This window comes from Rhipicephalus sanguineus, unplaced genomic scaffold, assembly GCF_013339695.2.
Source record: "Rhipicephalus sanguineus isolate Rsan-2018 unplaced genomic scaffold, BIME_Rsan_1.4 Seq761, whole genome shotgun sequence".
Taxonomy (NCBI): domain Eukaryota; kingdom Metazoa; phylum Arthropoda; class Arachnida; order Ixodida; family Ixodidae; genus Rhipicephalus; species Rhipicephalus sanguineus.
The window spans coordinates 8,888-24,588 of NW_023615929.1; the positions used below are offsets into that span (position 1 = coordinate 8,888).

The 15,701-nt window shown below is 47.9% G+C and overlaps 1 protein-coding gene across 1 annotated transcript; it reads right to left on the reverse strand.

Moving 5' to 3' along the window:
- Positions 1-3,846: 3,846 nt before the first annotated feature.
- LOC119378281 (steroid transmembrane transporter SLC22A24) lies at positions 3,847-4,557 on the reverse strand. The gene has a single exon (XM_037647467.1). The coding sequence runs from the start codon at positions 4,555-4,557 to the stop codon at positions 3,847-3,849; it is 711 nt and encodes a 236-aa protein (XP_037503395.1).
- Positions 4,558-15,701: the final 11,144 nt, after the last annotated feature.

Here is a 15,701-nt window from a genome sequence, read left to right on the forward strand (position 1 = left end):
TTTAAACAATTTCTGTGGCACATACCCTTTATGATCAGCGTTACCACGGCGGCGGACATGATGTATATGTAGATGTAGATCCTGTACTGCAGGTTCACACCCACTCAGGGGGATTGGCCAAGAATCGGGTAGCTTAGAAATAATTATTTGAGAGCTAGTAATGAGAATAATTTCCTATTTTGTTTAACAAAAAGATTTTTACAAGTTAATTTTGTGAGAATAATAATTTATAAAAAAAAAAGAAAGGTGGGAGAAATTAATTTTAATCAAATAAGAAATACACGAATATAGAAACGAATCTTGCTGTACTTTGCTTCTGGTTAACTATGGAACTTTTGAACTGTGGTTATTGTTAAATCTCTTGACTGTTCCATGAATCCTGAATGGCCTCGCATACTTTCCCGCTGCTGTGCCCAAGGTAAGTGCCCTAGAGATAGTAAATTTGAGGTTCTCAACTCTAATCCCATTATGCGTAACGGCGTTTCGAGAGATGTCTTTCGTAATGTAGAAAACTTCTGACATGAGATCAGAAAGTGTTCTATTGTTTCCTCTTCCCTACAATAAGAACAAAGTGGTGATGGTGCCAAACCGGCTCTTTATAAATAAAAATTTAATGATGGAATTCGGCACCGCAACTTCGTAATTATAACTTCCAGATCTCTGTTATGACATGTTGAACTTTTCCAGGGTGTCATTAGATTATTAAAGTCCGGGGAATTTCTTAGAGCTGATGTACTGAATTCTCGCATCATCATTTGCCTCCGAAATCTAGCCGCTACTATAAAAGCTGATGTAGGGGTAATATTAATAGCTGGTCCGTCTAACGCCGCTTTCGCTAATGTATCAGCTGTTTCATTTAGAAATAGACCTCTATGCCCAGGTACCCATATTAAACGCACATACGTGAAGTGCTCAGGTGTTGAGATTTGAACTCTTTCAGTGTTTTCATATCACCGGATGCCGTGAGCGCACTGCACACTGATAAGAGTCGGTTATTATTACTGCGGGTTATTGATGTCGGCAGTTTACACAGGGCCAAGACTATCGCTAAAATTCTGCAATAAATGGGTGCGTAATCTGGAATTCGGAGCGAAAAGGACCAGTCGAGAACAGGGCAGTATATACCGATGCCACACTTTTCCTCTCTCTGCGACGCGTCCGTCGCAATGACTACGTTTACTTGCATTCTGACCAGGTAGTTCTGTACATGAAAGCCTCGGCTACCTTCTTCCTTTTTAGTGGAATTTGTGTGTAGGGAGATTTACCCAATGTCTGTGGCGCATACCCGTTTATGATGCCCACAAGCACCACGGATCCTGGGCGTGAAAGGATCGACCAAGAACAGCTACGCTGTTAAAACGTTCGGTTCGAGTGAGAATCTAACCAGGTCGTCTGCGTGGCAGGCAGGTGTTCTACCACAGGGGCATGATATTGCTGGAAACTGCTTCGGAAAAAAATACTATATGAATGTCATGTAGTGGATGGAGTCGCCTTAACGCGTGTAATATTGCGTGCCAGAAGCGTAGAATCGCGCCAGGTGTCAAAACATGTGAATTGCGCAAAGAGTGGGTGTTTTAAAAGGCCCACCTATTACAAGCGCTCAGACATATTTAATCACATCACCTGCAAAAGCAAACAGTGAGCAGCTGCGTAGGTTCCCGTGTTGCCTTACGGACGCGTAGTGGACCCTTCGCTGATTCGCAAAATGGGAGAATTATGGCGTAGTGGGCACTTTGCCACTGTACTTCCAGTAGGCATTGTAGGATAGCATGAAACGGCCAATGTTACGCGCACAGATGTTCGTTTCCTTGCGGCACGATTGAGGCATCCACCGAGAACCGAAGTCAGGCAAACCACTGAGAAGGCGATGCTCACGGGACCCGATTACACTATCGCGTTCTTCTCTTGAAGGCAAAGCTCAAGCGGCCTCGAAGTTGTTTTTTGTTCGTTGCATTCGTCGGGTCAACGCTGCCCATGCCGCATTTTTTAACGCTCTCGCGTTTAAATTACCAATGTCTGTTCCTCGGTTCCTGAGTATATATAAACTGTGAATAACCTGTGACGCATGCCCCCATATCGCGACCCGTTATATACGAGTATGTGCCACTCGTGGAAAGTGTCTCGTGACCCACACGTAGACAGGATTTTCACGTTATTCGTGTTGACCAGACAGTCATGTCCGTCAAAGCTTGATGCCCTCCTATGCCAATTTTGGTCTACGCCAAGTTAAGCAGCCGCCCACGACAGCACCCAGACGTAAGTGGCGAAGATAGATAGATAGATAGATGATAGATAGATAGATAGATAGATAGATAGATAGAGATAGATAGATAGATAGATGATAGATAGATAGATAGAGATAGATAGATAGATAGATAGATAGATAGATAGATAGATAGATAGATAGAATGATGATAGATAGATAGATAGATAGATAGATAGATAGATTAGAGATAGATAGATAGATAGATAGATATAGATAGATAGATAGATAGATAGATAGAGATAGATAGATAGATAGATAGATAGATATGATGCATTCGCCTTCGAGTACTCTTAGGCGAATGCATAGGGGACCCTGTAAGTTCTTCTGAACTTCGCGCCGTAACTGCAGCACCTGAATGTCAGTATGACGTCATAAATTTGCATGCATTTTTTGTATTTCATTCTCTCGGCTGGATGAAATTTTAAGAAACTTGGCACAGTAGGCCTGTGGCTTCGTTAGAGCACGTTGTCACCCATTTTTAGCGATAAAGAATTATGTAAGCTATGGCAAAAGCCGTCAGAATCTGACCTCAAAGAGCTAAGTCGCAAAGCTGAAGGAGGCGTCGGCACCTCCATTTTATTTTTGTACTTCTTGTGGCTTACCAAGTGTCCTCTCGAGGCAAAAGAGGCGCTTTAGGTATTGTGTACGGGTAATTTACAAATACGATTCGCATCGTGTTTTCTCTTTATTTCCCTTTAGCCCCTCGAAAGAAGTGGGACTTCTTGACACTTAATCTTCCTCGTTCGGACTCAATCACCAAGCAGAGTTGTAATAGCTAGAGACAGTTGCGCAAGGCAAGGAACAGAATTTCAGAAAGGAAAAGTACTGGATAGCCAGGGTGTTATGTTTTTGTTAATGAATCGCACTGTACACGTCTGCAGGTGAAACTATAGCGCTTTAATAACTTTTCATTTTGTCACCTACGTTCCAAAAAGTAAGGCATCCAACATTTCCACGCCACGCTCTCTATTGTTCCCTCTATCATGTCCATGCTGAAGGACATCCGCAATAGTGTGCTTCACCGACTCCACTTCTACATCGTAGACGCTTTCAGCTAGCTTGACATTTTTAGTTTCCGGGAGCCATCGGACAAGGGCATGCGCAGAGCAGTGCGCAAGCCACCGCAGCCAACGGGGCGCATGCGTGGCAGCATTCAGATATATTCTTGAAAAGCATGGCCAAGGTCACGGCGAACCGACTGGAAATCACTGCCGCACATAAGCCAAGGACTCGCATAACAGTAGGGAAGAGCTCGAGGCTGTATAGCTCGAGAATGGCATCAGCGGCAAAAACCGACGTCAAGGTCATTTGATAGAAGAATTGTCCGGTGTCAGCCTCTGTAAGCTTAGTGCTTAGGCACGTCAGAAGCGTAAATGCAATTGCGGAAAGCAAGACAGCCCTGAGGGCGTCCTTTCTGGCGTTGTGCTTCAGCATTAGATAAGCCCCAATTACAGCTGTACTTCGACACATAACTGCTGAGAGTGCTTGCCATATTGTTAACGCTCGGGGAGATAAATTCCAGATGCCGAAAAGACAGAAGAAGAGCAACCACAGAGCGCAAACGACGACAGTTCGGTACCTCAGGGATACGTTGACAAAGGATCCACCACCGATGGCTGCATCTGCTCCGTGGTAGTTTCCTTTTGCTTGATGCTCAAGCTGTGCCGTTCGTCGGCGCCATGCGTTACGTCACTGGCAGGCGGTGGAGTATCTTTCATAGCAGCGTCGTTGATCAGGTGCTTCTTGGCTCGGTGGAACTCATTTAAGTTGCCGGTGGCGAGAAGCCATCGCGGAGACTCATCCACTAAACAGATGCTCAATACGAGGAGACACGTTGGGACCAGGCCGAAGGCGCTGATTACCCGGCGGTCCACGACCCTTTGCTCCATCAGCGTGACCACCATACTGCCAGTCACGTAGCCGGATTGTGCACTGAGGACGTAGGTGTCTCTGTGAGTCGGCGACGTCGTCTCGAAAAGGAGCACGGTAGTGTTTATTCGCAACACAGTCATAGCCGCAGCAATAAACACGCGTGCCAAAAGGAACACGGAGAAGGCCGTGGCGAACGTCTGCGCGGCAGACGCGGCTATGGCGATCGGAACACATGCTACGATCACCCCTCGGCGGCCGCGCTTGTCCGACAGCTGGGCGAGGAGTGGCACGACAATGCAGCTGCCGACGTTGTAGTACACGGTGACCAGGTGCACAAGCCACGCCCTGTCGCACACAAGGCTCCAGTCACTGACCACCGTGGCACGCCAGGCTCGACGTCGTACGCCCAGGCCTTGCATGGTACAACCTTGCGGCTCACATTTTGCGTATGGGCGGGCCGAAACGAATTAACCACTGCGGCGTCTTCGTACATTGAACAGCGACTATATCTGCCGTTGTCGTCCAGGGGGATGTTCGCGTTCTTCCACTGGGTGCTGTTCACTCCTGGCGGGGGCTTACACCAGTAATCAAAGGGTGGAGCCAACAGCTGCACGGAGAAGTTCTGGAAAGACACGGCAACGGCGGCCAGATAGGCGCAGGCAAGCAGCAGCCACTGATAATTACCGTGCGCGGTAATGTGGGCTTCGGATGGCATTGCAGTGCCCTGGTTTCCGAAAACGGCATCGATTTTCTGCATTGTGGCTGTGGTGATGCTCGGCGTAGTGGCCTCCTCGTGTGTCCGCGTCGCCGGAAGGTTGGAACCACCTGCGTATTCCATCTGGAGTGGCCACCTGCGATTGCAGTGATGTACGGTGAGTATTTTTGTCACCTTTGCTTCTCGGGGATATTTTGCGATCTTTATCTTCAATTTATATTTTCGTACATTTTCAGGCCCGCTTCAGGCCCTTGCAAGAATGGCTACACACGAAAAGAGAACGAGTATACAAGGTATGCTTCGTACAATATAATTAACATGAATAACACAAAAAGAAAGGTGGTCAGAATACCTGATTTTGTGCAAGTGAATATCTTGCAAGTATGAAAATCATGTCAACAAACTTGGAGGGCGCTTGAGCTTCGCCTCCAAGAGTAGAACGCGATAGCGTAATAGTAGGACCCTGCTCGCATCGTCTGCTCAATCGCTAAGCTGGCTTCGCTTCTCGGTGGAGACCTAAACCGTGCCGTAAGGAAAGAAACGTCTGTACACCTGTAAATCGGCCGTTTCAAACTATCCTAGAACGCCTACTGCAAGTACAGTTGCGAAGTGTTCACTACGACATCATTCTTCCTTTTGCGAGTTGGCGAGGTACCTACTACGGGTCCGTAAGGCAATGCGCGCACCTGTGCAGCTGCACACGTTGTTGATGCTGTTGTTCGTAATGATAGTTAAATGTGCCTGTGTGCTTGTAATTGATGGGCCTTTAAACGGGCCTCTCGTCACGCAATTCGCACGTTTCGACGCCTGGTATGATTCTACGCTTTTGCCACGCAATATTACATGGGTTAACGGCACTCTTCGCACTACATAACATTCATAGAGTTCTTTTTTTAAATGCGAAGCATTTCTTAGCGAACCTCCGGCACTTTGGCTGTTTCTATCTATCTGTCTATCTATCTATCTATCTATCTAGCCGCCTACGTCTGGGCGCTGTCCTGGTCGTCTCCATGACTTGTAATATACCAAAGTTGGCATAGCAGGGGATCAGTGTATTGCGAACACGATACACTGGTCGTGACATTAATAACGCGAAATGCATGTCGCGTACGTCATGAAACCCTCTCCTTCTGTCCCGTGTGGCGTATCCCGGCTTACCACAGTTCATATCATGCGGGTATGCACCACAGGTGATTCACAGTCTCAACAAACACATTAACAGTGAACATGCACATTGAAACGCAAGGCAAGTGGGGAGCTGAAGAGAGAACACCCCTGGCAGACTTTCGACTACCATCTACTCGTACACGTGGTCCGCCAGAATGACGCATTCTTCTCTTCATTTCTTACGAGGCTGCGGTGGCCTCATGCTGACCGAGGATGCCGTCAGATTGATTGAGAACTGCTTTGTGACACGCGAAAAGCCGCCACTAAGCGCCCTGACGTCATACGGCTATACTGCAACAATGCGGGCGTCGACCGCTATAATGTACGTTGTCTCGGCGCTGCGGACGACGTGTCATGTCATCCCGCAAGCGATAACACAACTGGCAAAAAAAAAATCGGGGACGATTAAGCTTCGCCTTTAAGAGTTGAACGCGATAGCGATATTCTGTTCCTAGTGCGCAGTTAGAACACTACGAGTGTTTAACAGAATGCGCGCACTAAGGTGTGCGCCTTATGTAATGGGTAGCATGCTTTAAACCAGGAGCAATTATGCGCGAGAACTTTTTTTCGAGTTGCGATGCCCCACTACGTGGTCTTAAGGGAATACCGCAGTAATGTGTGTGCCTTTTGTAATGGGTGGCTCTCTTTACCCACGAAGTCATATGATATTGGCGTGGTGTGACGCCGATGGCAATGTACGCTTGTACCACGCAATATTAATGCGATATTACATCTCGTACTGTGACATTGTACACAGACGCGTATTTTTGGGAAGCGTGAAAGTTCTTTCAGTGCAGCACCGAGCTGAGGCGTGGCTGTGTGGTAGAACACCTGCTTGCCACGCAGACGGCCTGGGTTCGATTCTCACTCGGACCCAACATTTTTATTATTTATTTTATTTGCAGCTCTTTCGGTCACGGACAAGATGATGATTTTTCGCTCACAACCAACGGTGCCGACGCCGACGGCGGAATTTCTGCGATACGAGCTCTGCGATACTGCGCCTGTTTGTGTTCCTCTTCTGTGTCCCGTTGTTTGCGCTGCCAATTTTCAGTATGAACTATGCGGCTATAGCATCACAAGACCTCATTCCCACTTCCAAGATAGCCATCATAGATCATTTCTTCGTAAGAGGCATCCACGATTTCCAAAAGCTGTACTATACCCCTATTGAAAATTCATCCACCATGAGGAATGGTGGATTCCACCATCCACCATTATGGTGGATTATGGTGCTGGAAGATGGTGGCACGTGGCGTATGCTAGATGCTGGCGTATGATGGATGCTGGAGAATGACGGAGCGTAAAACGGCTCTACAGCGTCGGCACCATCGTGCCTAGCCGTCACACATAAATAATGTATGGAAGGCGATGTAGATAGCACTAGTACAAAAAAAAGAAAAAAACCGTATGCAAAAAAAAAAAAAAAAGCTTCCGGCACCGGGAATCGAACGTCCGACCTGCGATCCCGAGCCGAGTACTTTACCACTACGCCACGCTGACACTTGCTTAGCGACTCGCAAAATGACTAGTCAACATACGAATACACCGTTTGGCTTCAGCTTTTTATGTCTCATACTGGAGACAGACGCGCTGTTCACATCCTACTAATATTTGCCTAGTTATTAAACGCAAACAAACTGCTGCCGGTAACGAATGGCACGTCGATAATGGCAACAGCGCTAACTTTTTTTTAGAATTCACGACGTAACTCCAAAGAAATGTCAAGTGGAGCGAGGAGCGTAGTCAACCGGCTGTTACTGGGAAGTTTTAATAGCCGTTTCTCGCTTTTTCCAAAGTGCGATTTGTGCAGAGGCTTTCTGTCGACTCTAATCTCATTCGATAAATACGCGCGCGCAATTAATTGAGTATTGTGATGTTTTTTCTAGCAACGTACAGCGCGGCGTGCCAGCGCACTGATCTGACGGTGTATCATTAGCTACAACTGCATAACAGCTGGGCCAAAACAAGTGCAGTGCGCGGGGAAAATATGCCATCATATTGGTTCAGTAAGGCGTACGAAGACGAGTCTATGTTCTCGCATACGTGTCAGAGAGGCGCCGGCGAGTGCGACCGGCGGCGGTTGGTGACCGGAGCTTCTTGTGCGGACACCGTACACAAGAAAAAATGCTTCATTTAGGTTAGGCGATGCCACAGGTGTGCTGTAAGTCATTCGTACTCACCGGAATCGTGTATACTGAAACCAGAAGCGCCGATAACACGTAGACGGACTCGGTCGCTACGCTATGCCTAACCTTTGGTGGCAATCATGGTGGTAGAATGATGGTGGTAGTCATACTTGGTAGGGCTTATCTCGACGCAGGCCGAAGGTAAAAGTTTGTGCATTTTAGCTTTGCATGCATTTTCACTGTTACCTTAAAGTGCCGCTGAGGTAAGTGAGTGTGCAAGAATTGCCAGAGTTGCGTTTCAAGCGTGGCGGTATCAAGCGGAGGCTGTTTTCTGGTCTCCCCCTGGAAGGACTCATTTACTTCTCGGCAAATGCGCGGCGATGTAACACAGTTACTGTCGCTGTTCACACGGACACTTCCATACTTATAAACATCATAATGCAGCAGCAGATCGCGGATATAAACCTGATAAGTACGTGCGTAAAATGTAAACATTCACGGCTGCTGTGGTCCAGAAAACTTGTGGCGGTTATTGGCGCCGCATGAATAAAAAAAATAGTGCTGGAAAGCTTAATGATCGGTGTTGGCTTCTTTGAACTGCATTATTTCTGCACATTCAAGAGGAAAACATTAGAACTGACAGCGACTTCACATAATGTCACATTCACTTCCATCATGCCACCGTCATCCACCATGCTTCCATCCTGCCACCGTCATCCAGCTTGTTCACCAAGTCATCCACCAAAACATGTTTTGCTCACCACCATCAACCATCATTTTCCACTTAACACCAAAAGACGCTCGCCACCACCACCACCATCTGCCACCATTTTTTCCACTCTCGCCATCATCAGCCATCATGACCACCACAGCTTCCACCACATCCACTATTCTTTCCACCTGTCCACTATTGTTTCCACCATGTCCACCAAGATTTCCAGCATCCACCAACCTACGATTTTCAATAGGGACCTCATACTTCACTACACATAGACCCTTCATCGCCGCGATTACGAAGGGATCCGATAACGAGTTCTGTCCGGCTGATGGTACTCACTTATCACGGTGATGATGACCTTGTCCAAGAACTGTCAAGAACCCCTTCCACACATGCACACGGGTTCGTGAAGCGTGCGTGTTCTCCAGACACCTTCCCACCGCATGCTTCGCATATCATAGACTCTCACGGTACGTGGCATCTGCCAATTTTTTTTTTAAGTGCGAATGCACTTTATAAGCGACCCTGAATCCGCCGTCCCATAGCAACGGCGCGAGGAGCGGAGAGGAGCGTCTGTAGCAACGCGCAGCGACGTCACGCCCCACGTGACTGCGCGCGCTCCGCCCTCCGCTCCATGGCTGCGCGCGCCCCGCGCATTGCCTGTGGTGATGAAGCCGGCGGCGAGACGCCGAACGAAAGCGTGCGAAGCGAGCCGAGCACCCCGAAGCCGATCTGGCGCGGGGACGCGCGATGCGTGAGCGAGCGCGGGCCCTCAAATTCGATCGGCCGGACGCGCACTTCCAGCGATACTTCCTGGACCACAGCTTCGGATATAGCTGCGCGGTGTGCGATCGACTGTGGTTCGACAACAACTTGAGCCCCATCTCGGGTGTGCGCAACGCCGCCAACAAGTTGAACGCGTTGCGGGTTCTTTGGAACGAGTTCGGAAGACAGATCATCATCATCAGTAAAAGTGCTTTGCACTTAAAAAACGGCCAGACCTCCGTGGGTCGGCTGGCGCGTGCTCTCTCGCTGCCGTCTCCTTCGCTCGGCTCTGCAGTTTAGTCGCGCGCGCCCCCTCATAGCATCACCCCGTGCTTCGCACTTCCTCATACTCCCCTTCGGGAAATGCGGGTTTTTTATTTCGAAGCAATTTCGAGCACAGGCGTGGCTCTGTGGTAGAACGCCTGCTTGCCACGCAGAACTCGTGGGCTCGATTCCCACTTGAACGGAAGTATGACAAATTTTTGTACACGGACAGCGCTGATTTTTCGCTCACAACCAACGACGCCGACACCGACATCGGAATTTCTGCGAAACGAGCTTTTTAACGCTATCGCGTTAAAAAAAACACGATATGAATGTGATGTACTGCGAAGAGTGTCATTAACCCATGTAATATTGCGCGGCAAAAGCGTGTAATCGCACCATGTAGTCGAAATATGTGAATTGCGCGACGAGAGACTGGTTTAAAGGTCCATCAATTACAAAGCGCTCAGGCGTTCGTTTCCTTGCGGCACGGATTATGTGTCTACTAAGAAGGGAAGCAAGGCTAGCGATTGAGAAGGCGCGCGAACAGGGCCCGATTACGCTATCGCGTTCTGCTCTTGAAGGTGAAGCTTAAGCGACATCGAGGGGGGGTTTTTTAGAAGCAATTTCGAGCACGGGCGCGGCTGTGTGGTAGCACACCTGCTTGCCACGCAGCTCATGGGTTCGATTCCCACTCGAGCTGAATTTTTTTTATTATTTACTTATTTGCATACACTTAAATTTTCGCTCGCGGAAAACGCTGATTTTTCGCTCGCAACGAACGACGCCGACACCGCCACAGGAATTCCAGCGAAGCGAGCTCTTTAACGCTATCGCATTAATAGATGTTCACATACGAACTCACCAGCTTTCATGACAATTGTTTTTCATTTAGTTACCTTCAAGGTACATACATAGGTCGGCACTACAAGATAATACTGACTCATACTCACGCACCCTAATTTTTTTTCAGGCTTCGCTCTCATGTTCATACTCACGTGTACTTACCATGCGTACTCACTCACGTTCATGCTGATGTATACTGACACTCTAATCCACTTACTCACCTTCATACTCACGTGTACTCACACCCATACGTACTCACTCACGTTCATACTCATATTGCCACGCCCGTTTCTTGTTTTATTTTGATGTATTGGGTTTGACCAGCAAGGGCGGTTAGCAACGCTCGACGCTGACCGCGCCGCAGTGTTCGAGAAGCTTCGCGATTGTAGTAGATCACTTTGTTAAGATTGCGCGCAGGACGCGAATAGTCTAGATTATTACAGAGCTTGCGCGACCACCAGTGCTAAGACTGGAAAGTTCGATGCGTGATGTATAAAAGACGGCGCGTCCCAGCCATAATCAGTTTATCGACGGCCGACGCCCTGTTCGCCGCTTCAGTGTACAGCGTGTATTAAATGCGGAGCATTTCTTAGTCGCACCTGCGGCGTCGACCGCCGTCCACACCCCCACTGCGCATGCTCGGCTCGTCTCGTGTGGGCAGCAAGCCTCTCCTCTCCCTCCCTCGCATGCTCGGCTCTTCTCGTGCCGGCAGCAGGCCTCTCCTCTCGATCGAACGCGGGCGGTGTAATAAGCGGCGGAGCGCGCGTTCGGAATTCAGTCGAGGGCGTCTCACTCTATGGGCGTCTTTACTTGACTTTCGCTTGACTTGACGCTTTGCTTGACTCGAGTATAGTCGGTGACAACCTAAGAATAATATAAGCTCCGCCCACGAGGCCGTATTGTTCATATTTTGCATGCCTCCGCGCTACAAACAAAGTAGTTCCTAAACAATAGCATAATTTTCACTCATATAAGCCTTATTTTGCAATACTGCACTGATATTGAAATAAGAAAGCAAAGCTAGATAAATAAATTGTGAAGGCACGGAGTTCAGCGTCAGCATAACAATATATGTGTTGGTTAAATCGCAACCCCCGCTGCGTTAATCTCGGAGTCTATACGAAAAAGTAATGTACATTTCAAAGGCGATGTTTGAGCTGTACCTAATATGGTATTAAAACAAAGAATGCCAGATTTAACATAAAACTGAAAATAAAGGAATCGTTATTTTACTGTTTCATAGAACAAAGCAGGGACATTAATCACGTTTAATAAGGTCGTTTGTAATTTTTTGCGAAACTCTCGCCGCCAGTTTTCTTCACTGTCTGCTGTAACTATGGCAACTGTGACTCACAGCGAGGTATGGCGAAGTGGTCTGAGATCGCCTTTGTGAATTTCTACTCTTTGTGTTGCCGTTAATACCGCATTTGCGTCTCTAGTCGCCGTGCTTGTCATCGTGTTTGAGGAAAACGCCAAGGCTTCGATCATTTGACGTCTTCTTTCATCGAAATAAAAGCGTGTTGCACACATGGCGTGTAACAGAGGGGGCCATTGCATGCGTTGCCGTTCACGCCAAGGAGGTGCACGCGGCTAAATAATTGGCATTGACTAAAAGCTTTACGTGGGATTATTTCTCGCTTCGACAACTTGCACTGGCACTGCCATTACCCCTTAAGCCCTTGAACGTTCAAGTGTTTAGTTAATTTATTATTTATTTATTACATAACTGCGTCACCCCAGTGGGAATTACAGCAGGGGGGCCCACTTTTGCTAGAAGAGGGGCCCCTACCTTCTATATATGTGTGTATCTGTGCGAAGGTATGTATATATTATATATATATATATATATTATATATATATATAGGTAGATTGTGAAGAGGCTGTCAGTAAGACAAATAGGAAAAGGATACACGCTTCTCAAAAGAGTTTATTTGTGAACGTTTCGATCGGAGACCGATCTTCATCAAGGGAAAATTTACGAGGCTTCGATGCGCTTTTATATCATCGTCCTCCGTGCAGGTAGAGCGACAAAAAAAAATAAATAAGAAAAAAATGTAGAAATGAAAAATCAGGAGCCAAAAGATGGCAAATATACACTCGGACATAGAAAAAGCACGTGCATCCTCGAAGAAAAAAAGGAAAACTATAGATGTCTACATAGATAATCTCGGTGGACACAATCAGTAAGTACATTCCTCTCGTACATTGTCAGGCCCCAGCTCTCCGGCTCCCCCTCCTCATTTGTTCGTGAAGCATAGTGAGGGGGTGAGGCTTCACAAGAAGGGATAAGCGCTTCAAAAAAGGGTCTATGCACTATAAGCTTCACGAGTTTATATAAACAAATTATCACTGCGTAATACAAGCACACAATACACGCGAAATGTTAAAAAACACACGTTAGACAAAAACAAGGATTCCAAATATGATATCGTGAAGTATGATGCAACGCCATTAAAAACAAGCTTTTTTTTTCACTCAATAACTGTTTTTAGCGGCGTGACTTCAATTACGATCACGATACACGCAATCGACGTGTCACAGCAGCGAGCATCATTTCACGGTTTGTAGACAACGATTACCTCGCACGGCGTTTCTCGTTGCAAGGCGTTCGTGCATCGAGCGCGATAGGATTCCAAATATGATATCGTGAAGTATGATGCAACGCCATTAAAAACAAGCTTTTTTTTTCACTCAATAATTGTTTTTTAGCGGCGTGACTTCGGTTACGATCACGATACACGCAATCGACGTGTCACAGCGAGCGCATCATTTCACGGTTTGTAGACAACGATTACCTCGCACGGCGTTTCTCGTTGCAAGGCGTTCGTGCATCGAGCGCGATACTTACGCGACGGGCACTTCAACCTAGCACATCATTCTGGGCTGGTGGAACTAAATTCCGTTGATACGACACAACTGCGCCAATAGGCACACGTCGCATAATCACAAACGCATCAGATGACCACAATTATCTTCTTATAAATCACACGCCACTGCATATTCTCCACACCTGGTTTGTTCACTTTCGCATTGTGTTGCGCTAACGGGTTATGTTGGTCGCTTTCTTTCTCTCACGCTTCGTCCGCACATACGTCACTCACATAGGCACAGAGCACGGCGCATATCACAATAGATCACCAATATCCCACGTTGCGAGCTCCAAGTAACACAAACACGCGCGCACATGTGGCAACGCTAATGCCATGGCGCTTGTGGGCGGTAAATCGTACACAGACGCGCACATTCCGACTTCACTTTCACCTCACGCACACGAATGAACGCGACGATAATCGCCTATGTGGTGACCCTCAGGCGATATGCTTGATGTATCCGAGCGATGGAGGGAACACACGCCGTGCTGCAATTGACGCTGCGAAACGACGGAACGCGCTAAAGCGTTGTAAAAGACTCCGAGCTGCTGCCGCTTCGGGCACTGCAAACGCGGCACAGTCCCAAGCTTCTATACTGCATCGGAGGACGATGCTGGATACGTGCGAATAACAGTAGGAAATAGCATCTTCTGGAAGAAACAAACGCCGCAGGAAATTCGAAATGACGGATCTCGGTGCAGCGGTACCTTGAACATCTAGGCGGTACCTCGCCACTCGTCGCGAACGGCGCCATGTTGCATATTAACGGTTAAGACGGTTCGTCTTAACCGTTACGTCATGGTAAAGAGCGGCCGTAGTTGGACGCGCATAATACAAATGGACAGTGGTACAGTTTACATTTTATTCTTAGCTTGTCACCGACTATAGATGCGATGGAAGCAACAGTACCTTCAATCAGCGTCCCACCACTCGTTGAAGGCAACGTTACCCACCCTCACCGTCGTCGGCGTCAACAACAGCAAGCAATGCAGAAGACAAGGCTGCGAAGAGACGAGCATACGACGCTGAACGCAAGCGTTTGAAGCGAGCTGCGGACCCGGAACTTCATGCACGAGAAGCTGCTGCGAGACGGCAACGACGGGCTGCGGATACTTCACTCGGGGAACGAGAAACAGCTGCGAAACGGCAACGACGGGCTGTGGATCCTGAACGTCGTGCTCGAGAAGCAGCAACCGTTCGTGAACGTCGGGCAGCGGATCCATCACTCGGGCAGCGCGACGCTTCTGCGAAACCCGATTACACAACATTCACGCGATACCCCCACCACTCTGCGACGCATTTACTCGAGTTCCCCCCGTGGGAAGATGCGGGCGACGTTTATTTATTTTTTTTTTTTGCTGTAGTTTGAGTTTTCATTCCCCGGCCACAAGTTCGGCCAAAAAACAGTTCATCTTGAACACGCCGATGCTGTCTTCGTCAACGTCACGACCACGTGACAATGTCATATATACTAAAATTCCAAGCTACTCACTCACGTTCATACTGCAACACACGCCCCTTTATTCTATGTTTTATGTTACCGGCCCGTTGCCGTTGAATAGCAGCGCGACGAGGCACTGTATCGGAGTGTGGGTCGAAACCCATCTCAGCTGTCATTCGTTCCAAAGCGCACGCAGGTTTGCGTCCATGGTTGGCAGAGCGATGAAAACACTACGGCAGTTCGAGGTGCACACCCAACATTACCAAACCGACTCGCAGTTTTCAAGCACGCGCGATACACGGTGCGATGGGCTTCGCTCGACGACTGCCACGCAAGCCGACCGGAAGTGGCGCCACAGACCACGTGGTTACGCCGAGACCCCAGAGAGAAAAAAATGAAGAAAAATGCGAAGCAGCCAGCAAAGAGCTGCATACATCGCCTTGTTTGTCTTTGAGCCAAATGAAATCATTCATGCCATGGCATCTAGTCCACCATATATCGCATGTTTGCCATGCATGCACAATCTAGTGTACACCATGCCGATGAAACGCACATTCTGGAATATAAATGCGTGACCATCACGCATTTATATACCATGTCCATCACGCACTCGTGTCATGCCATACCAATTTTGGTATATATCACGTT

Coding starts and splice junctions, on each gene's coding strand:
- LOC119378281 (XM_037647467.1), bottom strand. CDS start 4,557: ATGCAAGGCCTGGGCGTACGACGTCGAGCCTGGCGTGCCACGGTGGTC.